Here is a 27,868-nt window from a genome sequence, read left to right on the forward strand (position 1 = left end):
TGTTTATGGTGAATCATTAAGGTAAGATGTGGAGCTGTAAGTGACAGGGTTACATAATCCTTTTTTGTTTCTATATTCAAAAACTGTACATCTGATTGCTCATTCTTGTGAAGTCTTTTTTTTTTTTTTTTTTTTGATCTGGTCATTAATTAAGAACAGAAGAGCTGATCTTGTCAAGTTTCTTCTCTATGTATCTGTAAAACCAAAAAAAGGATGAAAGTGTTGCCAGTCTTGACGGCTGTCATTGTGCATGCCAATGCCCCGTCCAAAGGCTTCCACTTACCGCATATGGGTTTGAGCTCCTGCTTGTTACTTTTCTTCACGATTGTGCTATGCTGTTGACTCCCAGTAAGCATATCATCCAAACCATAAACCAGCTCAGACCTGGGAAACAAACAACACAGTCAGACGGCTAGATCTGTAACGGTGGGTGATGTCCATTGTGGCAGATGTCCCGGACCCATGCCTGGCGGTGACGCCCCTTTGACACTGGAACCGGGGGAGCAGCCATGGGATGGACAGTACGTCCCCCGGAACGCGTGGTGGCGGCCCTCCTGGGTTACATCGGGGCCACGGGTGTGGGACTTCAGGGCTCAGAGCTGTTGGGCTCCGTGGCTTAATGAGCCTCTGTGGGTTGGAGTGCAGCCTAATTAGGCCAGTTTTGCATATAACTTGTGTTATACATGGCTGGGGGTCAGACCCGGCTGGGATGCCTGGAAGGACTAGGTGGTGGCATATTTGTCCTCTGGGCCACGAGGGGGCAACCGCCCCGGAGTAGAAGAGGCCCACGGAAGGAGAACAGGAAGGTTCAGGACCGTTGGGGCCTCTGGTCATCTCCAGGGGGCGCTCTGAGCCTCATGGAGCCTGGGACTTATTTACTTCTGCCACACCAATGGAGGACGATCCTTCCAGGGTCACCCGGAATGCTTCCGGGTGCTCTCCTGACGCTTCCACCACACCAGGACGTGATGTCATGGAGAGCAGCTGGAGCTCATCCGGGGGAGGATAAGAGGGGCCGCCTCCCTCCAATCAAGGAGCTGGAGTCGGGAGCAGGACGAAGCTCCTGGAGAGAGGAGATAGGTGGCCCAGGGACAAGGAGAGAGAAGGCCCAGGAAAAGGGAGACTGGGGCTAGAAGCATTGTGGGACTTGTGCGGGACTGACTTGTGTGTGTTGAGAAGAGAGAATAAAAGGTATTCTGGATAAAGATGTGGTCTCCGACTGGTGGTGTCCGGGCAATTATCACACTTGATAAATATTTTGTATGTCTTTATTTGTAACTTAGGCAAAGCAATGTCATATTAGTGTTACATTATTGATAATACCAGCAATGGTTTGATGGTTTAACAACCCCTTCCCCCCTTTTACAACTAAATCAGGAAAGTGAATTTTAGGGATTTTGGGAGTGCCTAAAACCAGTTTGGAAAATGTTTCTCTGCTAAACCCCTATAGGAAAGCCAGGCTGCCTAACTGCCAAGCTTTAGCTTAACATATGGTTTGGAGGGCAGGTGTGAAGGTGTTCTGTCCCCCCATTGGTCTGAAGTGTGGCTGTTTGGAACTGGCTTGTATCAGAAGCCTTTAAGTACCATGACGCCCTATTGGCTCTAGGGGTTGGACAGAACATCTATAAATTTGTTCACTCCCTCACTCTTTCTCTCTTACTACCAAGTGATGAAGGAGCAGCTCACACACACCATGAACTGAAAAAGACAACATGATTAAGTGCGCAGCTTGGCAGCCATATTGAGACAGGCATGTGGCCTGTTCTGAAGAAAGCTGACCACCAATGATGCCTTAACTAGAGACATTTTAAGTCTGTGTGCCGCCTGAAACTACACATCACCATTTAATCAGGTTGTATGGTTGCCAATATTCAAATGTACTTTGCATATTGTTATTATTTATGAATATTATCAATAATTGTTTAAACTGTAACTTAACTCCTGCTTGTCTTTTACTACACCTAATTGCCTGAGGTTATAGATGTAGAAGGGAAGGTGGGGAGAGGTGGTATGGTATAATAACTTATAAACAGTGGTAAGTCTGGGAGATGTGAGGCATTCTGACAAAGGCTACATATTAATAATACAAAAGGGGAAAGCAGAGGGCAACAATGGTGTACAATTTAATGTACCTTTATGAAGTATGGAATATGGCAGCTGACAGGCCAACTGAATTGTTGTGCTTTGAGAAAAAATTAATAAAATATGTTATCAGCACCAGCTAGCACATAAAAATATATAAAAATATATTTTTGTTATATAAATAATACAATACACGGTAGAAAAGTAATCAGCCCTTCCACTAGCCTGAAGGCAAAATGCAGATGGTAGGCCTAAGATGAGCCCACAAGGGGTTGCTTCAAACACCTGCCTAATTAAATTTACACCTACACTTCCTGCTGTTAAAATTATTACAGTGCTGATAGTAAAGAAATGCACAAAATGCAATGTGGTTCAATGCCAAAAAATAACAATGTGGGAAAAAGCACCGAGAAAACAAGATGAACACAACATTCTCGTACGTACTTCATCCAATCAAGCTGTTTAAAAGTGGCAAGGAAATGTGCTTAAATGGCGGTGCAAGCTGACAGATGGCAGTGCGTTTAGCTAATGCTGGACACTAAAACATCACTGGGTCTGACAAATCCCAGTTTCTGCTATTTTACATTGTTTGATCAGGATATACCAAAGGACCCCTTCTCTTTCATGGAGCTCTCCAGTCAGATATCTATGATGCAAAATTGGGATTGCTGCTGTTACAATGTGGGGTGCGTTTTTCTGTCAATCATTGTATACCTGAAATTTGCACATGACGAGTTGAACAGTATTATTAAGAAGGTGCACCCCTTTGTGACAAAATGATTATACTCAAGAACACGGTAAGCCACGTGTTCATCTGACACACCCTCCAGAGAAATGTTGGCACACCATAGTGGAAAGGGGAGCTGGCAGCACATACCCAGGTTGGAGTGCAGTGCTACAGTGTTTCAATTAATACATTTAAAGGATCATGCACAAATTCAGAGTTGGAAACTGGCAAAAGCTTCCAAAACGACAAGTAAGAAATCTAAACATCCCAGAGGAGCTTATCAAACAACAGGTGTCCTGGTGCTTGAGAGAGGAGTGTCCAATTTTTTTTTTTTTTTTTGCCAGTCTCATCCTATGATGAGGGGCCAGGGTCAACTTGCAGGCAGGGGGAGTGACTGGCGGTGGGGAGCGCCAGCCTAATCCTGACAGGTAATGAATGCTCCACACCACAATATTACCAAAGTCCTGGAAAGGTTCAGAAGCAAAAATAGAGAATTGGGGAGACCTTGCCAGACACTCAATCTGTTGAATGAGATAGAGCAAGGGGACTTGGAATAGAGTTGTTCCACCCCTTAATTTTCAACAAATTTGGGGGCACGAGGAATTCAGTTTGGGTTTGCATTCTCGTTGACTCTACCTCCTTATGAATTCAAGCTATTTTGAGGGAGAGCTGCTCACTGTTACTGTAGGCATACACCCTAAAGGAGGCACTCAGTGTGTAGAGAACTTGAATTAAGGAATATATTCTCAAACATTAGATAGAAAAGCTATGGATATTTTTAGAGATCTTGGGTGTCAGAGCTGACCTCAGGACTTTGAGGAGTGTTCATTGCTGGCGGTGTAATGGTTGCAGAGTTTCTTCAGTAGCTTAACTGTGAAATGTCACGCCGCTGTCATGCAATAAACAGACTTTACATGTTACAAGAACTACACACAAAGGAGGCCATCAAGATCACTTAAGGAGGGTGCCTAGACTCACCTGAACCTGTGGAGAGTATCATGAAAGATTCCAGAGGTTTGCAGCTGTTGACTTTTCCTGCAGTGCAGAATGAGATCGATTAAATGTCATTATCTCTCTATTATAAAAGAAAATCTTGAGACGAGACTATTGCCAAGAGATTTTTTCATGTCCCGCCCTCCTCTCAACCATTTTCAAACACTCCTGCGGTCCTCTCATCTCTCATTCGTGTGAATGTTTTTGTCAGACACAGTTCCTGCGCTCTCAGTTCTTATACATTTTTACATTTTCCTCACTTTAAGTTCCCAATAAAAGAAGACTTATGTCCAAAACTTATTGCAGAATTTTATCCTGAAGGGTTATCACCAGAAGAAATGAGTAGATGGGCAATCCTATCACCGAGAAACGATGAAGTCAAACAAATTAACATGAAAATTGTCGTTCGGTTACACAGCAAATTTGTTAAATACGTATTAATAGACTGCTGAAACAGTTGGTGGTGATGGTGTGGAAGATGAAAACATCAACTTACAATATCCTATAGAATATCTTCCACCGGCTGAATTACTGTTGAAAAAAGGATGTATCGTAATGTCATTGTGTAATTTATGTCTGAGTGATGGGCTATACAATGTAACAAGATATTCAAAATTGGTTGAACAATTCTGATATGTAAAAATTTAACAGGTGACAGGAAAGGTAATGTAGTACATCTTCGGGGGATAACATTAGACACCAAAGGAGATCTTGATATGCCATTCGTATTGAAACGTTTACAGTTTCTCGTTATAATAGCTTTTGCTATGACAATTAAATCATAGTGACAAACATTCAAAAAACTCTATTAGCGAGAAAGAAACGATATTCACTCACAGGCAGTTATACGTTGTGTTGTCACGATGTAACTCCAAACATGGAATCAAAATTCAAAGCGATATTGACGAAAAGTTAATTCCATCCATCCATCAATTATCCAACCCACTATATCCTAACTACAGGGTCATGGGGGTCTGCTGGAGCCAATCCCAGCCAACACAGGGCACGAAGCAAACCCCGGGCAGGGCGCCAGCCCACCGCAGGGCACGCGCACACACACACACCAAGGACAATTTAGGATCGCCAATGCACCTAAACTGCATGTCTTTGGACAGTGGGAGGAAACTGGAGCGCCCGGAGGAAACCCACGCAGACACGGGGAGAACATGCAAACTCCACGCAGGAAGGACCCGGGAAGCAAAGCCGGGTCTCCTTACAGCGAGGCAGCAGTACTACCCACTACGCCACCGTGCCGCTAAGTTAATTTCAAATATTGTTTTTACTGAAGGTTTACAGTAAAAGTGTAAGTTTAAAAAGTATTTGCGTGTTAATTTCAAAGCCAAACAGAACAAAAACATATAACACAATGAATACCTCTACCGCCACATGAAACATAATTTTCTTTCAATTTATTATGTTTTACTATTTTTTAATATGGTTACTTACTCACTGAAATGTAAAATAGTTAGTTCTATTATGCATATGTAACAATTCCCATGAAAATAACAATCCGTTTAAATTGTACATCCACTTCCCCATTTGCAAGCGGCAGAGCCGTGAAGTGGCTAGCGTGTAGCGCCCACCCAGGGGTCAGAGCCCCCTGGTTTATTTAAAGATTAAAAACATATTATATGAAACTGTTAGGGAGTACCTGGGTAGAAAAAGCATCAAGCAGGTACAAGAAAGGGGAATGGTGACATACAGAGAGGGTAAGGAAGCATTGCTGGTAATCTTAAAGCATATCTAGAGACGCAAGTATAGCACATGAAGACATCCCTAGGACAGTACGCTCCAGAGGGACGTGCACTCGGTGGTAACGGTGAAAAAGCCTGAAGAACAATGACTCTGAGGTTCCTTCTGACCAACAGATGGCAAGGAAAGCTGAACGTCCGAGATATACAGTCTGTGCAGAAGTCGCAGTCGCTTGTGAAAAAATGCTAGAAAGTGGGAAAGCTTTCAAAAGTCATGCAGTTTCTTACTCAATAAACTTCCTTAAAAGTGCAGTAAACAGAAAAAAAATACTGAAATGAATATTTGGTGTGGCCACCATTTTCCTCCTTTTAGATCCATTGTTTCTGAAGGTCTTTTGTGTGGTCAGTTGATCTCTTGTCACAGCACTACTGCAGATGATGTCCATCTTACTTGTAAGTCCGGTCTGGCTCAATGACATAGTGATCAGGGCCCTCTGTGGACATCACCATCTGTCACAGGATTCCGTCTTCCTCCTTTTAGGATTTTGGTCATTGTCATGTTGCAGAGTGAAGGTGGATTTTGCAAGATGGACAGCAATGAGGGGGCCATCCATTTTGAGCCAATCACCAACTCCATTTGTGGAAATGCAGTCCCTAACTCTTCATTCATCCAGGTACTGTTGTCCAGCCCTTTGGCAGACAAACTGCCTTCTGTTAGAGCACCATCAGACCAGAGCTCCTGCTGCCATTTTTGTGCACCTCAGTCCTTGTGTTTTTGTGCATAGATGAGTCGTTTGGATTTATTTCCACCTCACAGGAATTTATTTTTGGTTGCAACTCTTCCATGAAGACCACTTCTCAGGCATGTAGGCGGGTGTACCAGGGTCCCTGTGACTTTTGCCAATTCTGAGGTGAAAGTGGTGGTAGACATCTTCTAATTTCGAAGAAAAGTAAGTTCTTCACTCAATTTCTGTGGTTGTTTTCGGCCTTCATCCTTGCCTGTTTGCTTGTGCTTCTTGAGAAGAACTTGGGCGATAAATCTGGAAACCCTGTCTGCTGGAGAGCATTTGGAGTTCTTACTTCTGGTAATGTTTCAAATATTTTATGTTGAATCATTTATTATTTTGGGGCCTTTTTGATTGTTTTTAGTGTGGTGTATACAAAGAGAGCGCTGGGAGGTGAGAGGCCTGGTGTTATTTTATGAGAGATGGAGCGAGAGGGTTACCATGTTTGGACCATTGGTTTCCTCCCACAGTCCAAAGACATGCAGGTTAGGTGGATTGGCGATTCTAAATTGGCCCTAGTGTGTGCTTGGTGTGTGGGTGTGTTTGTGTGTGTCCTGCGATGGGTTGGCACCCTGCCCAGGACTGGTTCCTGCCTTGTGCCCTGTGTTGGATGGGATTGGCTCCAGCAGACCCCCATGACCCTGAGTTCGGATTCAGCGGGTTGGAAAATGGATGGATGGATGGACCTTTGGGTGTGTTTAGATACATTGTGTGCTCCATGTATTCATCCCTTCTCTCGTACCTTGGTTTACATATGACATTTTATTCTTGGATCTTTCTCTAGGTGGGACACCCAGTCTGTACATGAAGTGATAAAGCTCCCTAAATGTGCAGCAGTATTAGCAGTCAGGCTCTAGAGCTCCTGTCTTCCATCATTGTCCTCTCTAGCTGTTTTTTCAACTAACAGATGTGGGTCTATAAATCCTTCTCAGCCTGGTCAAAATCCAGTCACTCTCCAGCCACAACTGCATAGACTGATACAGTGACAACTCCGCCATCATTACACATATAGCAATAATTTGATAACAACTTAGTCTAAAAGTCACCAAGAGAAAAGAACGTGACTCGGAGACCTCAACAAGGGGTCATAATATAAAAGAAATTTTCTGCGACGCCTAAGTTTTCACCAAGGTTTTGACCTTTGTGAACATATTTAAATATGTATCATTAAACCATAGAAAGTGTCCTGACTGGCGTGATAACACCAAACACACAGGATGGAAAGGCCATGACGTCTGCATTCAAATGTCATAGAGCCTGGCATATCCCAAACGTTTGTGCACATACTTCTGTAATAAGACTTAGGCCAAAACAATGGATTTCAACCACAAAACTCTTTTGTGGTCTAGAAGACATTCCTACAGCACAAAACTGCAAATTTCTACCCAAACACTGGCTTTAGCCCTAAGCAGTAAGAGTCATGAGTAACCATCTTCTGGCCATGAACACGGATGTTAATGGAATGTGAAATGTCGCACGATGGCCTGGCTTATTCCACGTTTCTGCAGGTGGTATTGTTTTTCTGTATGTTATATTTGGGGTTTGTGTATTTGCTTGCATGCCGTTCCCCTTTTTGACTTGATACTGAGAAAATAAGTCGAATTCCTGCCTACGGTAAATAAACTATAAACAGAATTTGTAACTCTGGTATTTTTGAGGATGGCAGCATGCCTGCTTCTCTATCTTTATTAATAATTAAAAAGTAGTGTAGAACTTTGGTCATTACCTTCTGAAGTGTTGTAATGTTGAGTTTGTGTCTCAGTGTTGACATCCGGGCTGGTGGACTGATTATCTGGAACAACAATGGAAGCTCATGAGAAATGGGATAGCAAGGTCAGCAGTGAGAACCAAAGTGCAGAACGGCGAAGGAGAGACTTGTGGTACCTGAAGGTAGGTTAGAGTGACAAGCTGAAAGGGATTATGGTCAAACCTGAAGGCTCACTTCTTGCACAACAGACGGCCACATATGAAAGTGGTAGAAAGATAGGTGTAATAATAAATATCAAACAACACATTACTAATGTTTTTGTGTCAAGTGCATACAGCGGTGCTAGAAAGTTTGTGAGCCGTTTAGATGCTGTAGACTTTGCACATGCAACACTTGATAAAAATGTATATAAAAATTTATTTATTTGTGAATTTCCCCTTGGGATTAATAAAGTATCTATCTATCTATCTATCTATCGATCGATCAGCAGAGAGGTCCAGATGATCTGTTCTGCTCTATGTTCCATTGTTCCATCCACTGTAGTACCTTGTGGTTAGGGACACTGCTGTTTCTTAAGCAGACGATAATGCAGCTGGTTAGAACGCTCTGGAAGGTGCCTCTGTAAAATAGGGTGAGAATGGAGGGAGGTAGTCATTGAAAGAAATGTAGATGCTTCTGTATCTTTTTTGGCTATGGAGGTAGTGTAAATTGATCTGTCAGGTGTACACCAAGGAATTTGGTGCCCTTTAACCAATTCCAATGCAGAGCCATCGATGTGCAGTGGGGTGTAGACAAGATAGGCCTTTCTGAAGTCAACAATCATCTCTTTCATGCTTGTTACACCAGTCTGCCAATTGCCACATCTTCATTCTGTAAGCAGACACATCCTCAGTGCTGAAGTGACCAACCACCATTGTGTCATCAACAACCTTAATGATGGTGTTAGCAGACGTACAGAAGTACACTGCCCTGGGGGATGCCAGTACTTAGCTGCTTGATGGAGCTGGAGATACTGTTTCCAATGAGGACTGTCTGGGGTCTTTTTGTCAGAAAGTCCAGGATCCAGTTATATAAGAAAGTGTTGTAGCCTAGCAGACTCAGCTTCACTATGAGCCTCTGAGGGGTGATGGTGTTGAATGCTGAGCTGAAGTGTATAAACAGCATTCTTTTGCTCAGAAAGGACATGGCCAGATGAAAAGTAGATGATATGGCAACCTCAGTGAAAGGATTGTGTAATGTGGAAAGTCCGGCTGTCAGGTGGAGTCATGACCTTAACTGATTTTATTCCATTTCTATGAATTAAAGATTACAGATACTGCATATCCATCATCCATGAACTGAACAGGCCTAATTCAATTGCAGGATCATGAGTTTGCAGCCTGTCTGGGACGCATCAAACTCATTGCAGGAATCCACAATAGATGGAGTGTGTTCTGAACTAGGAGTTTCATACAGTAGTACGTAAATCGCAAAAGCACTTGCAAAAATGCCCACTAGAGGGGGAAATCTTGTCAAAAAACCCAACTAGACACAAAAGGGCCTAGTAATATCATCATAAAACAGGAGATTTATTCTTCACAAGAAGAATGTTTTCCAAACACAATAAAGCTTCATACAAGAAAAACAAGAAAAAGGTATTAGAATCAAGCAAAATTATCTGCCAATATAGTGAGAAAGTTTAACTTGTTAACTTGTTAAATTTTCTAAAAATGAGATTATATATCTTACACATAGAAATCTACTCAAGTCAGTTATTCTTAAAATAAAAAAAACAAGATCTATTATTTCTTTTCAAGATTTTCTGGCTTGTTAAGATTTCATTTTTTGCAGTGCATTGAAGAAGATAAGAATGTTTACCCAGACCTCATTGCTGGTTGCGAAGGTGCCGCCATAACATCTCATAAATGTAGATCTGTCACTGCTCACACGCACCCGGCCACTTTAGAGCTCTTGATTTAACAAGACACACACATCTTGGGGGTGTGCGTGGACAAGCTTCACGGCCACATGGACACAGGGAGAATGTGCGAATATTACACGGCGATGTGTGGTAATAGTGCTACCCCATGACCACTGAAGTGTGTCACTAAGCTGTCTGTGAACACACTAACAGTGACAGTGGCATTAGCATTTGTGGGGTCATGCATTCCTCATCGAGAGGAGTCAGATGAGGTGGCTCGGGCATCTGATCAGGATGCCTCCTGGACGTCTCCCTGGTGAGGTGTTCAAGGCACGTCTAACTGGGAGGAGGCCCCGGGGAAGACCCAGGACACGCTGGAGGGACTATGTCTCTTGACTGGCCTGGGAACGCCTTGGGATTCTCCCGGAAGAGCTAGAAGAAGTGGCCGGGGAGAGGGAAGTCTGGACATCTCTGCTCAAGCTGCAGCCCCTGCGACCTGACCTCGGATAAGCGGAAGAGAATGGATGGATGATGGATGGGTGGATGAGTCATGCACTATTACACTGAATCTGTGAATGTGACAAAGCAAGCGGCTGGGGGTGACTTACCTGAGTAAGTCGTCCTGTGAGTAGCTGGGCTGCTTGTTGTTGACTGGATATTCTGTGGACTGCTGACCTTTGATGTGGTCGCTGCTGAAGTGGCATAGTAAGAAGATGAAGGTCTGAGTCCAGACATGGTAGGAGGTCTGCCTGTTAAGGGAATAAGATAGGGTCATTGTTTTGATTTGTTTTTTTAAAAGTACGCCTCCATTTAATTCGTCACTTGATTTTGTTACGGTCCTCACCCGCTTTTTCATATCTATGTCCGCTAGAATCAGCCTTCAAGTTTAGACACATAGCCCTGCATCAAGCTTGTGAACACACGGGGTCCACCCTATTATTCAGTTGTTGGGTGTGAAGGGCAGGAGATGAAAACTCTTTCTGGAGTCTTCTTAGCAATCACATGCCTCAGAAAGTTAGCGACCTTTATACCATCTCTTATTCGGTCAAATCTTTTGTAGGTTTGTTGTTGTCTTTATAATGTGTGCCTCAGCCCAGAAAGAGCTAGAACAGGAACTCAGAGCACCGCTTGTCCATGGGCTCATGCAGCCCACCATTTTATTGCAGGGTGCTGGAGCCTATCCTGCCATCATCGTGTGCACCCAGGATGCACTTACTCTGCCAGTTACTGGTGGGCATTTTCCACTTATCCCTCTTCCCTGCTTCTTCCTGCAGGGAACACATCTTTGATCAAAACAATTGTGCCCTTTTCAACAGTATGATGTATGGATGTAATGTCCTAAACCTGGTGTTGGGTGACAGCCAAGCTGGAGCCTGTCAGGTAAACTTCTGAAAATTACTTTTATAAGATAAGGTGCCATTCTGTCTAAGATAAGATGGCCCAGCACAGACCCTGTTATAGATGGATGACTGGCCAGTTGGTCGAGGTCTCCAGGACTCTGATGCTCTGATTTTGTCTGTTCTAACTGATTGTGGTCCCTCAGAGAATATTTTGGGGTTTGTGTTGACCTCCTATCTGTTGTCAACTGGGTGTGGCTCAACAAATAATTCATAGATAGACATTGTTAGAATCTGTTTGTTAATTTGTTTGTCACAGCTTTGTCTACTTGTGTGTTTAAACACGTATGTATCTTTATATTGTCATACACGAGCGTTTAGGGAGCAACTAAAGGACCCGACGATCCGCACGAAAGAGGACTATGACGGTGTTATAACCGCTCTCTCTTTAGTTCAACAGGAAAGAATTCGTCTCCAAAGCCCTATACAGATGTCGGGGCCGCTTCCGGGTTCCTTAGTCACCTCTGGTCCCTTGCTGATGACGTCACCACCTTCCCAAGATCCTCTGCGTCATCTGTTACCCAGCATTCCTACTTCCGTTCCCACCTCATAAAATGTCCATGTTTTACCATCTGGTTGTCACTTGTGTAAAGCATAATCTGACCGTGAAACGTGTGTTTAACTGTGCTCTACAGTATACGGGGATGAAATCCTCAACCCTTAAATGTGATATCTCGTGTTTTCGTTATAATATGTATTCATTTCGTAATTAGTCTTTCTTCTTCTTTCAGCTGATCCCGTTAAGGGTCGCCACAGCGGATCATCTTGTTCCATAGCTTCCTGTCCTTTGCCTCTTCTGTTACACCCATCACCTGCATGTCCTCTCTCAGCACATCCATAAACCTTCTCTTAGGCCTTCCACTTTTCCTTTTACCTGGTAGCTCCATCCTCATCATCCTTTTCCCAATATACCCAGCATCTCTTCTCCACACATGTCCAAACCAACGCAATCTCGCCTCTCTGACTTTGTCTCCCAACCGTCCCACCTGAGCTGACCCCCTAATGTCCTAATTTCTAATCCTGTCCATCCTCATCACACCCAATGCAAATCTTAACATCTTTAACTCTGCCACCTCCAGCTCTGTCTCCTGTGCTGCCGTCTCCAGCCCATATAACATAGCTGGTCTCACTATCGTCCTGTAGACCTTCCCTTTCACTCTTGCTAATCCCCGTCTGTCACAAATCACTCCTGACACTCTTCTCCACCCATTCCACCCTGCCTGCACTCTCTTCCACTTCATATTCATTTCGTAATTAGTAACTTACAATATTTGTATTTGCATTTTATCTGAGAACTTGTCACTGAATTCTGTGCCTGCACTCAATGAGGAGTACTATACAAAAGTAAACAGAACTAAATTGAATTCAACTGAATTCTTACCTGTGTACGCATTCATAATCACAGCTTGATTCCCAGGGCTGGTGCTTGTGCTGCCTCCAGTGCTCTGCCCGATGGTGGAGCGCAGTGCTAGGGGGCTGCCTGTGGTGGTGACAGAGCTGTTCTTTGTATTGAAAGTATTTAGACTCTGATCCTTTCCTATGTTGCTTCCAGAGGTTGTGCTTCCATTTGTGGTGCTGTTCACCTGTGTGGTACTCACTACAAAGATGAGCAGTTATTACAACAAGAAGGCAGAATAAACATCAAACGTGAGACATCTACTGGAAGAGCACTGAATTCTCATGTTCATAAATACACTTTAAAGCTGGTTCAGAATTAACAGTTGCATAGTTTTGAATATCAATTTGCTGTATTTGCCAGTCAAGAGAGACAAGACAAGGTTTGTGTAATAAGGAAACCCCTTTAAGTACCCCAGCCTGGTCACATGTCATTCCCACCTGTGTATCCATATATGGGTGAAGCTTTCCTTCCAGCCATGTTGTTGGTGATTTGATTGCTTCCTTTTGCATACAGACTGGAAGAGCCTTCTGAGTTGGCGACCTCAGTGTTTTTGGTGGTGGACGCAGACAGAGTTGAATTTTTCTCAAAGGTAACTGCTCCAGGAACTCCATTCCCACTTGCATTTGGCGTTGTGCTGATACCTGCAAAGAGCAGCTGAGGAGTTATCACTCGTCAAAGTCAGAGTAAACATTTATTTATTTTTCCTGTCTCACTTATTGAGTTCAAAAATGTCTATAGCGCTTATTTGGCCACATGAACTTGTTCACTGTTTTCATGTGGGTGGGAGGCTGCCCAAATAAATCGGTGTCTGTCACATAAAAGGAGGCTAGCACAGTGCAGATGTCTCAATTGTTGTTCCCACTTCACTTTAATCGTTGTGCCTCAGTGATGGCTACAGATCTGCGGTGGCAATCAGAAGATTGCCAGTTCGGATCCCGTAATCGCCAGAAGTGACTCTACTCCGTTAGGCTCTTGAGAAAGGCCCTTAACCTGCAATTTCTTTGTTCTGGGTATGATGGTGCAGGTTCTCCAACTTATAGGGAAAGTTGGTGGCAGGATTGGCACTCCAGCCGCTGTAAGAAACCTCACTCTGTGCCAATGTTACCTGCTGCACTCGGATCCCAATCCAGGTGGCTTGTCATGCACTATCAGCACATGCTCCCAACCTTAGGGTCTGCCTCATGTTCCTAATTCACTTGACTGTATCTTGGAGTAACTCATCCCTTCAGATCATTTCATTTACAAGGGAGTGAATGTCTTACCCTACACAGTCAGTTGTTGTGTATCCTTAACAACTTGTGAAACTGGATGATGTATGTGAGGAGACATCTTACTGGTTCAAAGAAAGCCAACCAGTTAGTTGGGGTAAAGAAGAGTTTCGCCTGTGTGTTTAGGGTGCATTGGAGTGTTTGGCAATGTCAATGAACAGTATTCACCCTCTTGGAAATTTTCATGCATTGAGTCACAGTGGAATTAATTTGGCTTTTTGAAAATTTGGCAAATGAAGACTCTTTAATATCAAAGGAAACACAGATCTCTGAAAATTGTCCAAAATGAATTACAAATATAAAGCCTTTAAAATTCACCTCCTTTATTACGATGCCCCTAAATCCTTGGTAGAGTAGCCAATTGGCTTTAGAAGACCCAGAATTAGTTCTTTGGAGGTCACTTGTCAGGGCGTCTGTTTTGATTGTAGTCTAAATGCGGAAAGGCCAACCTTTAGAGAGTCGGTGTGGTGGGCTAATCTGCACAATGAAGACCAAAGAAAACTCCAAGCAACTCCATGAAAAGCACAAGTCAGGTGACGGAGACAAGAAAATATCTAAGTCTCCTTAATTTAACTATCCAGTTATGTCAACCATTAAGAAATGGAATGAGTATGGCACAACTATAAATATGTCTGTGAAGATGCAACTCCCTTCAATACAGTGTAGCTATATAGAAGGCCTTATCGGCTTCAGGCAGGACAGTTTCTGGTTGATGCACGGTATTATAAATTAAACTTGGAGAAATGGCACATACCTGCGTCCTTTCCAGTGCTCGTGATGGGGTGTGGGGCGGTGTCAGCGGCCGCTGGATGGTGCATCTTGGGGGGATTTTTGGATGGTAATGGTGGCGTCTCTCCTCGGGGAGTTTTCCGGGAGTTGTGTCCTTGGGAGACGCTTGCTTGCAGCCTGGGGCTTCGAGGCAGCAAGATGGGGCACAGCAATGGGTCTTTGAAGGCTGTATTTGTTTTTGGATGGTTTTTGTTTTGTTACTTTTGTTGTTGGCTGAGGAGGCGTGGTTGAGAAGGACCGGTGCGGGTGTCAAGTGGTGTACGTGGGCACGAACTAGTGCCATCTGGTGATTAGGTGAGCAAGCGTGCACAGAAAGCTCCCAGGCACGAGCAGAGGTGGGTAGTAACAAGTTACATTTACTCTGTTACATTTACTTGAGTAACTTTTTAAAAAAATGGTACTTCTAAGAGTAGCTTTACTGCACCATACTTTTAACTTTTACTTGAGTACATTTATGAAGAAGAAACGCTACTTTTACTCCGCTACATTGGGCAACACTCGAATCGTTACTTTTTTTCCATTATATACGCTATATTTTTGCCAGAGAGAAGTCGCCAGTGGATCTACTGCATGACTGTTTCACCAATCAGACGTAGCAACAATAATCACATGACTACGTTCCACCAATCAGATGTAGCAACAATAATCACATGACTACATTTCACCAATCAGATGTAGCAACAATAATCACATGACTACATTTCACCAATCAGATGTAGCAACAATAATCACATGACTCCGTTTCACCAATCAGACGTAGCCATACAGTCACATGACCACACACAAACTTCCTGCATCTGCAGCCTGTGGGAGACTTTTAGTCATGCCGGGCTCCTGATCACTGCTAAACGGTCACAGCTTCACTGCAAGAACCTTGAGAGCCAACTCCTGCTGAAGCTTAACCATCACTTGACTGAGTGAAGAACAAGCAGGTTTTAACCAAACATGCACAGACACAGACAGTCAAGGTAAAGTGAGACTTGTTGTACGTGCACAAGCTGCCTTGTTCTAATGTTATTTTCTATCAGCTGTGCTATTTGGAGGGCAAGTGTGTGACAATGCCGGTCCCCTACAGACTCTTCTCTTTTCTCCTTTTCTTTGATTCCCCCTTCTTTTTTTGTGCCAACCCGTATATATACACTCCCGTCTCCGTGGGCCTTAATCACACGCCACAGAAAGCCAATGAAGCAATTGAGAACGATCGCACCCGCACGTTCAGGTGTGACTCACTCCAACTACCTCATTGCGCCTACGGAGAGTGACATGGCTTTATGGATTTGAAACTGTCAGTGTACAGTATATCTTGTCACTGTAAGTAGTTTGCACTGTTCAAACATACATGTTACCTACAGTAGGTATTGGCCTCAAAAGCTTTGTTGTGAAAAACTAAGATTTGGAACTTTGTGTTATTTGTGCATCTTTATTTTGTAAAGATGTTATTATTTATTTTTCTGCGGTGGGTTGGCACCCTGCCCGGGATTGTTTCCTGCCTTGTGCCCTGTGTTGGCTGGGATTGGCTCCAGCAGACCCTGTGTTTGGATTCAACGGGTTGGACAATGGATGGATGGGTTATTTATTTTTACTCATTTTTTATTTTATTATTTGGAAATAGCAGAATTTGCACATTTTATATTTTTGTCTGTCTTATTACAACATTTCTAAAATAAATCATTTATTATGTTCAAACAGTTACTTGAGTAGTCTTTTCACCAAATACTTTTTTACTCTTACTTGAGTAATTTTTTGGATGACTACTTTTTACTTCTACTTGAGTAATATTATTTTGAAGTAACGCTACTCTTACTTGAGTACAATTTTTGGCTACTCTACTCTGTGCACGAGACACGGAGATGGGTGTCCAGGTCAGCTGATTGCTGGGAGAACTTATAAAAGAAAGAGGAGAGAAGGTGGGTGAGCAGGAGGACGTACGGTGTTGCTTCAGAACAGGAGTAGGTTAATAAAATGAATCTTTATTTGAGAGAAGGATGCTGAGGGAACAATTGGATGGGTGCAATTTTTATAGGATTTTTTTATTTCTTTGCCTTTTGCAATGCACCACTTTTGTGACTGTTGGTGCCATTTACTGCACTTTTTTTCAAATTACATTTCTGTGTCGGCATCTCTTACTCTTCCACTGACCTCGGTCCCACAATCAAGGACTTGCTGTCTGCCAGTTTTATCTGTTAAGGACCCGAGTGCCTGACAATGTCAAGAGCAGGCCATCCACAAAAACTGAACTGATTGTGCAAGAAGAAGAAGATGAGTGAGGGAGACCATCAAGAAACCTGTAAGAACTCTAAAGGAGTCACAAGCTATAGTGGCCAAGGCTGGAGAGGCAGTGCAGACAACAACTGTGCCCAGCCTCTTCACCAGTCATAGTTTAATTGAAGAGGGTCAAAGACAAAAAATGCACAAGAGGTCCCAGCTAGAGTTTACCAGAAGGCACTTGGAAGACTGTACTGGAAGAAGGTTCTGTGGTCTGATGAGACCAAAGCCAAGCTTTTTTGGTCATTAGACCAAACACCAGGTTTGAACACTATACATTATAAAAGCGCACTGTCCCCACCATGAAACATGCTGGTGGCAGCATCAGGCTGTGGAGATGTTTCTCTGTAGCAGGCCCAGAAGGGCTTGTAATGGTAAAATGAATGCCGGAAAATACAAAGAAACCCTGAAGGAAAGCCTGATGAAGTCTACAAGAAACCTGCACCTTGGTTGAAAACGTTTTTCCAGAAAGACAACAAGTACAACGATAAAGCATAAGTGACACAGGAATGGGAAAGGCTTCAAAACAACAAAGTGAATGTCCTGGAGAGGCCAAGTCAGAGTCCAGATCTCAGTCCAACTGAAAGTTTGTGGCTGGACTTGAGAAAGGCTGATCACTCACAAGCAACGTGCAACCTAACAGAGTTGAGCAGTTTTGCAAAGAAGAAGAAGAAGAAGAATGGGGAAAAATGGCAGAACTGATTGAGAGAGAGAGACCTGTGCCCACAAATTCAAGGCTGTCATGGGGTGGTGGTGGTGGGGATACTTATGAGATCAGTTATTTTTTTTTATTTTATATTTGTAATTAATGTAGATCAATCTCTCAAAATCTACTTGGTGTCTTTAACTAATGTTTTTCCATGTAAGTGTCATCACAACACACCGAGGGTTACAGCACGACCGTGTTAATCAGACATGATCGTTCAAAGGGTGGGGAGTCTCCTTGGTGAGTTGAGCGCAATCGTCAGAGTGGTATGGCAAACTGCAATGACACACTACCATTATAAACCCACCGATGGAAGCCACCCACCCAGATATCTGTTTTTACTTTGACTTTAAAGTCTTTTTCTGTTGATTAATATCAATAAGACAGATTTTAAATAAAAACAAAATGTGATCATTTCTAAGTCAGTCTACATAGCTACATGACAAAAATGCATACCCTGACGTGTAGGACCTCTTGGTCAACTCGAGTAATGACTTCTAGGTGGCTCAGAGCCTTTTAGAACCAGTCCCAATTTTTTAGACTGGTGTATATAGTAGTTTGACCCATGCACACATATGTTCAGATCAAACCCAAATTTGTGCAGTGTCGTGAACATTCAACCATATTGAAGCTTCAGTTTGTATTAACAACATTACTTCAGACGGCTTCCAACTAGAACATTGTCCTAGACAAAGACGTCATTGAACTTCTGTTCACTGCTGTTCACTTCTGAAATGTATCTGAGATAAAGGGGATTATCAGAGAAGGACTTGAACAGAAAATATCACTATATACAAATGAAATGCTACTCTATATATCAGAGCCACAAAATACTGTGCGGGTGGCATTGTGGCACAGTGGTAGCGCTGCTGCCTTGTAGTTAGGAGACCCAAGTTTGCTTCCTGGGTCCTCCTTGTGTGGAGTTTGCATGTTCTCCCAGCGTCTGCGTGGGTTTCCTCCAGGTTCTCCAGCTTCCTCCCACAGGTTAGGTGCATTGCCGATCCTAAATGGTCCCTAGTGCATGCTTGGTGTGTGGGTGTGTGTGCCCTCTGGTGGGCTGGCACCCTGCCTAGGGTTTATTCCTTTGCTGGCTGCAATTGGCTCCAGCAGACTCCCATGACCCTGTAGTTAGGATGTAGCGGGTTGGATGATGGATGGATGGAAAATACTGTGCTTGTAGTCATAACAGCACTAGCAGAATTTCAAAAGATATCTGGACTCAAAATTAATTTGAATAAAAGTGTGCTCTTTCCAGTGAACTCTCTAGCACACACCATTAGATTGGACACCTGCCCTTGTAAGATTGCATCATCAGTTTAAAAACCTAGGGGTAAAATATAAAGCTCTTTTTAACAAAATTTTGATGTGTACATGGAAAAACTTAAACAAGACTTGCATAGGTGGTCTACTCACCGTCTCACTTTAGCAAGGAGAATTAACATTATCAAGATTAATATCCTTCATAAAGGGCGGCACGGTGGCGCAGTGGGTAGCGCTGCTGCCTCGCAGTTGGGAGATCTGGGGACCTGGGTTCGATTCCCGGGTCCTCCCTGCGTGGAGTTTGCATGTTCTCCCCGTGTCTGCGTGGGTTTCCTCCGGGCGCTCCGGTTTCCTCCCACAGTCTAAAGACATGCAGGTTAGGTGGATTGGCGATTCTAAATTGGCCCTAGTGTGTGGGTGTGTTTGTGTGTGTCCTGCGGTGGGTTGGCACCCTGCCCAGGATTGTTTCCTGCCTTGTGCCCTGTGTTGGCTGGGATTGGCTCCAGCAGACCCCCGTGACCCTGTGTTCGGATTCAGCGGGATGGAAAATGGATGGATGGAATATCCTTCATAAGCTGCTTTTTCTGTTTCAAAGCATCCCCATATACATTAACAAATAATTTTTTAAGAAATCATATTCAATCATAACCTCATTTATTTGGAATTCAAAACATCCACTCATCCAAAGGGCGACCCTACAAAGACCTAAGGCAGAAGGTGGCATGGCTCTGTCTAACTTTCAGTTTTATTACTGAGCAGCAAATATACAAGCTATAATAAACTGGACATTGACACAAATAGATGAACATGCAGAAGCTTGGTCACAACAGAAATAAAATATAGTGCAGTACTTCTTTATATTCTTTGCTTTGTACCCCAATAAATACAAATTATCGTAAATATACTAACAACCCAATTGTCCTTCATTCACTCAGAATATAGAACCAAGATAGAGAAGCTTTTATCTGTGTCACCTCTACACAATAACCACCTTTTTCCACCCTCTCAAACTTACATAGTTTTTAATGTTTAGAAAACATATGGGATTAAATCATTTAGAAATCTGTATATAGATAATGTCTTTCCATCCTACGAACAATTACTCCCATTAACACAATTTTTCCACGATCTCCAAATTAGAAACTTTGCTAAACAAAATCTACCCAGTTTTCCTCACTTCTCACCTATTTCTATTCCAGAAGAAATACTGACCAGTCTTAAAGACCCAGACAGCATTTTCATAAAATATAAAAACTTTTTAAAGTCCCTTCCTTTCAAAGATCCCAGAGTACAATGGGAAGAGGATCTTTTACTCAATATTTCAGAAAAAGAGTGGAAGGTAGCCATGCACAGAATTCACTCTAGCACCATATGCGCAAAGCATACAATTATCCATCCATCCATTATCCAACCTGCTATATCCTAACTACAGGGTCATGGGGGTCTGCTGGAGCCAAAAGCATACAATTATTCAACTTAAAATCTTTTATTGAGCATATCTACAGTATGTTGTTTAAAATTGTCCAAAATGTTTTCAGGGCAAGATCCAGCCTGCGAGCGTTGCAGTCGGGCTCCAGTCTCACTGGGTCACATGTTTTGAGCTTCCATCATTCTGGACCAGAATCTTTAAATGGCTATCAGACAGACTTGGTGTCCCAATCCCTTCTAATCCATTAACAGCTGTGTTTGGTGGGCACCCAGATGGGCTTAAAGTGGAGAAGGACAAATAAACTAATTGCCTTTACTTCACTATTAGTACGTAGATTTATCTTGCTCAACTGGAAGAATCCTAGCCCACCTTTATTAAGTCAGTGGGTAACTGATATTATATACTATTTGAAATGGGAAAAAATTTACTTCTCACTTAGAGGATCTGTTCAAAATGTTTTAAAAATCTGGCAGGATCTAATCAGTAACATTTTAGAATAAGCATTTACATAGATACTGTAGATAGATAGATAGATAGATATGAAAGGCACTATAGATAGATATGAATGGCACTATAGATAGATAGATAGATATGAAAGGCACTATAGATAGATATGAAAGGCACTATAGATAGATAGATAGATAGATATGAATGGCACGATAGATAGATAGATATGAAAGATACTATAGATAGATAGATATGAATGGCACTATAGATAGATAGATAGATAGATAGACATGAAGGGCTAGATAGATAGATAGATAGATATGAAAGGCACTATAGATAGATAGATAGATAGATATGAATGGCGCTATAGATAGATAGATAGATAGATATGAAAGGCTAGATAGATAGATAGATAGATATGAAGGGCACTATAGATAGATAGATAGATAGATATGAACGGCACTATAGATAGATAGATAGATATGAATGGCGCTATAGATAGATAGATAGATAGATATGAAAGACACTATAGATAGATAGATTATGAAAGGCGCTATAGATAGATAGATATGAATGGCACTATAGATAGATAGATAGATATGAAAGGCACTATAGATAGATAGATAGATAGATATGAAAGGCACTATAGATAGATAGATATGAATGGCACTATAGATAGATAGATAGATATGAAAGGCACTATAGATAGATAGATAGATATGAAAGGCACTATAGATAGATAGATAGATAGATAGATATGAAAGGCACTATAGATAGATAGATATGAAAGGCACTATAGATAGATAGATATGAAGGGCACTATAGATAGATAGATATGAAAGGCACTATAGATAGATAGATAGATAGATATGAATGGCACGATAGATAGATAGATAGATATGAAAGACACTATAGATAGATAGATAGATATGAACGGCACTATAGATAGATAGATAGATAGATATGAATGGCGCTATAGATAGATAGATAGATAGATATGAATGGCGCTATAGATAGATAGATAGATAGATAGATATGAAGGGCACTATAGATAGATAGATATGAATGGCGCTATAGATAGATAGATAGATATGAACGGCACTATAGATAGATAGATAGATATGAATGGCGCTATAGATAGATAGATAGATAAATATGAAAGACACTATAGATAGATAGATAGATATGAAAGGCGCTATAGATAGATAGATATGAAAGGCGCTATAGATAGATAGATAGATATGAATGGCACTATAGATAGATAGATAGATATGAAAGGCGCTATAGATAGATAGATAGATATGAAAGGTGCTATAGATAGATATGAAAGGCGCTATAGATAGATAGATAGATAGATATGAAAGACACTATAGATAGATAGGTAGATATGAAAGATACTATAGATAGATAGATATGAATGGCACTATAGATAGATAGATAGATAGATATGAAGGGCTAGATAGATAGATAGATATGAAGGGCACTATAGATAGATAGATAGATATGAACGGCACTATAGATAGATAGATAGATAGATATGAACAGCACTATAGATAGATAGATAGATAGATATGAACGGCACTATAGATAGATAGATAGATAGATATGAAAGGCGCTATAGATAGATAGATATGAAAGGTGCTATAGATAGATAGATATGAAAGGCGCTATAGATAGATAGATAGATATGAATGGCACTATAGATAGATAGATAGATAGATAGATATGAAAGGCGCTATAGATAGATAGATATGAAAGGCGCTATAGATAGATAGATAGATAGATATGAATGGCACTATAGATAGATAGATAGATATGAATGGCACTATAGATAGATAGATAGATAGATATGAAGGACACGATAGATAGATAGATAGATAGATAGATAGATAGATATGAAAGACACTATAGATAGATAGATAGATATGAAAGGCACTATAGATAGATATGAAGGGCACTATAGATAGATAGATAGATATGAATGGCGCTATAGATAGATAGATAGATAGATAGATAGATAGATATGAATGGCGCTATAGATAGATAGATAGATATGAATGGCGCTATAGATAGATAGATATGAATGGCGCTATAGATAGATAGATATGAAAGGCACTATAGATAGATAGATAGATAGATATGAAAGGCGCTATAGATAGATAGATAGATAGATATGAATGGCACTATAGATAGATAGATATGAATGGCGCTATAGATAGATAGATAGATATGAAAGGCGCTATAGATAGATAGATAGATATGAAAGGCGCTATAGATAGATAGATAGATATGAATGGCACTATAGATAGATAGATAGATAGATATGAATGGCACTATAGATAGATAGATATGAATGGCGCTATAGATAGATAGATATGAAAGGCACTATAGATAGATAGATAGATAGATATGAAAGGCGCTATAGATAGATAGATAGATAGATATGAATGGCACTATAGATAGATAGATAGATATGAATGGCACTATAGATAGATAGATAGATAGATATGAATGGCACTATAGATAGATAGATAGATAGATATGAATGGCGCTATAGATAGATAGATAGATAGATACTTTATTAATCCCAAGGGGCAATTCACATAAGAATTCTCTTTCCTTTTTTCTACTCTTAACATTTTACTCTGGCTGTTGGCTTTCCCCTCTTTCTCTTGGGTGGGAGTTGAGTTGAATTTAGTCTTAATAAATTTGACTTGATGCGGTGGGCTGGCGCCCTGCCCGGGATTTGTTCCTACCTTGCGCCCTGTGTTGGCTGGGATTGTCTCCAGCACACCCCCGTGACCCTGTGTTAGGATATAGCGGGTTGGATAATGGATGGTTGGATAATGAATGAATGGATGGAAGTTAGACTTGATTGTATGGAATTTTACTTGCTTTTAATAAAATCGATAATAAAAAAAGGACCAGCCACAATTTTGTAAATGTGTAGGCAGTGGAAAGGTGGGCTACCAAGAAGGCCTGGCAGTCAAGGTGTGCCCCCAAATCGAGTACATATTTGGGAAGGCCTACCAATTTAGGAAATACTCCTCCCAGGTCCGTCCTAAACGTTAGGCATAAGCACATAACATTTAAAGAAGGTTTAAAGAATGGCCGCTGAAGTTCAATTATTTGTGTGGTTTGCAGGCCTGTCTCTGACTAGCTGTGTGGCCGGATGGTGTTTTGCATTGGATGTACTCATTTAGCTTTTATTTTTTAGCTTACATAAGCAACATTCCATATCAGCTAGAAACAAAGAGCACTGCTTAAAAATAAATCAGCTAGGAGTTGTTTGGCTGCCCGGGTACCTTTAGGTCGTGCAGTGGTCGTATTGTCTCCTTGGTTTGCACTCACAGCTGTGGACGTGTTGGTGGCTGCACTCATATTTGAGCTTAGACTGCTGTCTCCGGCATTCTGTTCCAGGGCCATTGAGCTGCTTCCTGTAATATAAGCTGGCATTAGTACAACAATAAAACTTAAATGATATTGGCCAGGATTTTCAGTAATCACAGGACCCTCTCTTTAATGAACACTCCACAGTGCCGGTGTCAAGTTCTTGGGTGTGGACAGAAGGGTTTCTTTTTTATTTTGATAGATTGTTCACAGCTCCAGTGTTCCACCTTTTTTGCCTGTTGCTAAGCTGTGCATTTTGCTGGAGTACTCACTACAGGACATCTCTCCACATTCCCTCACCTGTCGTGCTGAAGGAGCCGGTGTGAACATAATGTGCTGTCCTCTCGCCAGCATGTACAAAAATAACAGAATGAAGAAAATGAAACGCAACATGCTCACGGACTTCCCTCTGGCTTCACCTGACTACAGTGTCTTCTGCTAAAACCAAGAATGGGGCGCCTTAACATGCATGGTGACACTTTTTTTTATGAGGCACCTTACCATATAACAAGACCTGAATCACATATGAAGAACCAACGTCACCTTAAAAAAGTTGGCACCCACATGGCATCCATTAGTCTGTTACTGCTGTGCAACAAGACCTTGATGAAGGATTTGTGTGACCTTAAGACTTACAATGGGCCATTAACAAATAAATATAACACTTTAGGCCGGAGTGCTAGCTCTAGTACATCTATTAGGCAGCTACTATTGTGTAGTAAGATCTGAAGAAAAGACTTACAAAGCACCAGTGGCTCCCTGTGGTCCATTTATTAGTCAATTACTGCTGTTTGACAAGATCTTAATAAGCTTTAATTTGGGTTTAATAAGACCTCTAAAGCAGGGGTCGCCAACTCCAGTCCTGGAGGACCACCGTAGCTGCAGGTTTTCATTCTAACCCTTTCTTTAATGAGTGCCCTGTTTGTGCTAATTAACTTCTTGTGAATTCGTTTTAATTTAATTGCTTTCTTAAGATGTGTTCCCCTGAATTTCTTCACCGTTCCTCTGAATTGCTTTATTTCTTTCCTTAAATGGCACCCAAACAGAAATGAAATGTGAAGAGAGGGAGCCAACAGAAGGCCAACTGAGTGAGGGCCTTAAACTCCAACCAATTTCACTCCAACCAGCTGCTTAATAAGGCACCAATTCTTGTCATTAATTAAACCCGTTCTTTAATTCCATGGTTTGTTGCTGCTCTCGTGGTCCATTAGCAGACATTTCTGAAACTGTTGATTTTCTCTTTCTAAGAGCTCTGTTAAAATGTTTGGGGACCTGAGCAGACCAACATTCCTGAGACCTCCATCTTTCTTTATTTTCAGATATTGTGTGATAGACATCAGTTGTTTTGGCTCATTTTGTATCTCATTATTGCTTGGTTGCTAATTAAGGAAAAAGAAACAATTAAGGGGTCTGAGTCTTCAAGAGCAGGTCAATTCAAATTAGTTCAAAAGAGGACACTCATTAAGAAAAGGGTTAGGATGAAAACCTTCGGTCATGGTGGTCCTCCAGGACCGGAGTTGGCGACCCCTGCACTAAAGGAGCAATGTAACATCAGCCAGGGTAAAGTCACCAGATGTATGAGCTGCCCTTGGCACCAGCACTAGATTACTTTACAATAGGACCTCCTCTGGTGCATTTATTATGACAACAACAACGACAGCAGCAACATTTATTTCTATAGCACATTTTCATACAACTGCGGTGGGCTGGCGCCCTACCCGGGGTTTGATTCCTGCCTTGCACCATGTGTTGGCTGGGATTGGCTCCAGCAGACCCCCCGTGACCCTGTAGTTTGGATATAGCAGGGTGGATAATAGATGGATTTTCATACAAATGATGGAGCTCAAAGTGCTTTACATGATGAAGAAAGTGAAATAAGACAAAATCAATAAAAAAAAATAGAATTAGGCAACACTAATTAACATAGAATAAAAGTAAGGTCCGGTGGCCAGGGAGGACCGTAAAAACAAACAAAAAAAAACTCCAGATGGCTGGAGAAAAAAAACAATCTGCGGGGGTTCCAAGGCCACGAGACCACCCAGTCCCTCTAGGCGTTCTACCTAACATAACTGACCTCAATCAGTCCTCATTGTATTCAGGGTTCACATGGAAGAACTTGATGATGACGGTCATGTGGACTTCTGGCCTTTAATCCATCAATGTAGGGACATGTGTGATGATGGTATTAGTCACTCTGTGATGAGACCTTCATAGTAAGCAGTGACTTAAAGATGGATTACAGTAAGCCGTTAAAGACCATCTTCTAAAATGAAGTTGATGTTTCTTACAGCAGTGTAAGCACAGCATCATATATAAAAACAGAACAAGCAGAAATGGCTCTACTTATGATGTCATGACAAACTGAATACAATGGCATACGTTGGTAAGCACGGTTTTGTGTGAATCACCAGTAGGCATGTTTAAGTTGTAAAATCACTTCCTGCACTAGTGATGGTCAAGAATGATTTAAGCACCACTCTGCTCAGACTGAAGACAACCCTCTTGAGGAACTCACTTTGAGAAGCACCACTCCAGGCAGGCAAAGACATGACTGACCAGGATGGACAACTGTGGAATTCAGTTGAAATTTGAAAAATGACTTCTTACCGTTGTTCATCTGTGCTTGTGGCATCGTTTGACGGCCAAGCGAGAGAGCTGCAAAAGAAGACAGTGACCTGTGAGATCATGCAAGTAGATTGCTAGATTAATCCTTTTTTTAATCTCACAATTTCTGAAAGTAGGCCTCTCTTTGCTTGCTTGGAGCCATTTTGTCATTTCTGATCTTAATTCTATGTAATGTGTGAAAAAGCAGTGGGAACAAGTAGCAATGAATCAAGAGCACCTTTCACTTCTCCTTTGGTGTAATAGGCAGGGCAGGGGGGATCCAAATACTCAATCAAGCATATGATTACATTTCTTACCAAAGGATGTGCAGAGGAAAATGAAAACTGCCTTTTCCTAAAGAGAAGAAAGAAACATTTGTCACATTTGAAGAAGACAATCAAGCACCTTTCCTGGTCTGCCTTTTAAACTGCTTTTTTGGTATCCTGTAATGCATTTTCCTACGCTTTCTTTCTTTCTTTCTTTCTTTCTTTCTTTCTTTCTTTCTTTCTTTCTTTCTGTACCCCCTTGCTCCTCCTTCTTTCATGTTATTTATATATGTATAAACTTACATTTACTACTGTGTATATATATATATATATATATATATATATATATATATATATATATATATATATATATATAATTTACAGACATTTATTCTCTTTTTCCAGTTGACTTGATAGCCACATATAAGAACCACATAAGGTAAAGTGTTTTCCTCCATTTAATTTCCTCCATCATTAACTGCCCAGCACTTCCATTTTCTAAGAACTGAATTCTAAAGCCCAAAGACCTGCAGAGTGGACGCTGCCTGGTGCTGAGTTGCCATACTGGATCTCTGCGATGCTCCTCTGCCATCCATCTGCCTGCTCCCGAGTTTTGCCTCCCGCTGGCACCGTCAAGCCTGTTATAAGCGGCAGGTCACTACCTGGCCAGCTCCTCCCACTTGTCCTCTGGAGTCTGCGATGGCTGATTTCCATGAAATGTAAAGTTATTTTTGATCCTTAGTCTGGTGTGAGGGGCACCAG

General features: G+C 41.7%; 1 protein-coding gene across 1 annotated transcript; it reads right to left on the reverse strand.

Moving 5' to 3' along the window:
• Positions 1–290: 290 nt before the first annotated feature.
• LOC114657270 (sericin-2-like) lies at positions 291–27,709 on the reverse strand. Its single transcript, XM_028808990.2, has 10 exons — positions 27,634–27,709; positions 27,158–27,194; positions 26,844–26,891; positions 24,152–24,283; positions 13,120–13,323; positions 12,665–12,880; positions 10,495–10,635; positions 8,005–8,070; positions 3,788–3,844; positions 291–384 (listed from the first exon to the last, which is right to left on the reverse strand). Exons 1-10 carry the CDS (start codon positions 27,700–27,702, stop codon positions 320–322), a joined length of 1,035 nt encoding a protein of 344 aa, XP_028664823.1. The 5' UTR covers positions 27,703–27,709; the 3' UTR covers positions 291–319.
• Between the last annotated feature and the right edge of the window lie 159 nt (positions 27,710–27,868).

The sequence above is a fragment of the Erpetoichthys calabaricus genome, chromosome 9 (assembly GCF_900747795.2).
Source record: "Erpetoichthys calabaricus chromosome 9, fErpCal1.3, whole genome shotgun sequence".
Classification (NCBI taxonomy): domain Eukaryota; kingdom Metazoa; phylum Chordata; class Cladistia; order Polypteriformes; family Polypteridae; genus Erpetoichthys; species Erpetoichthys calabaricus.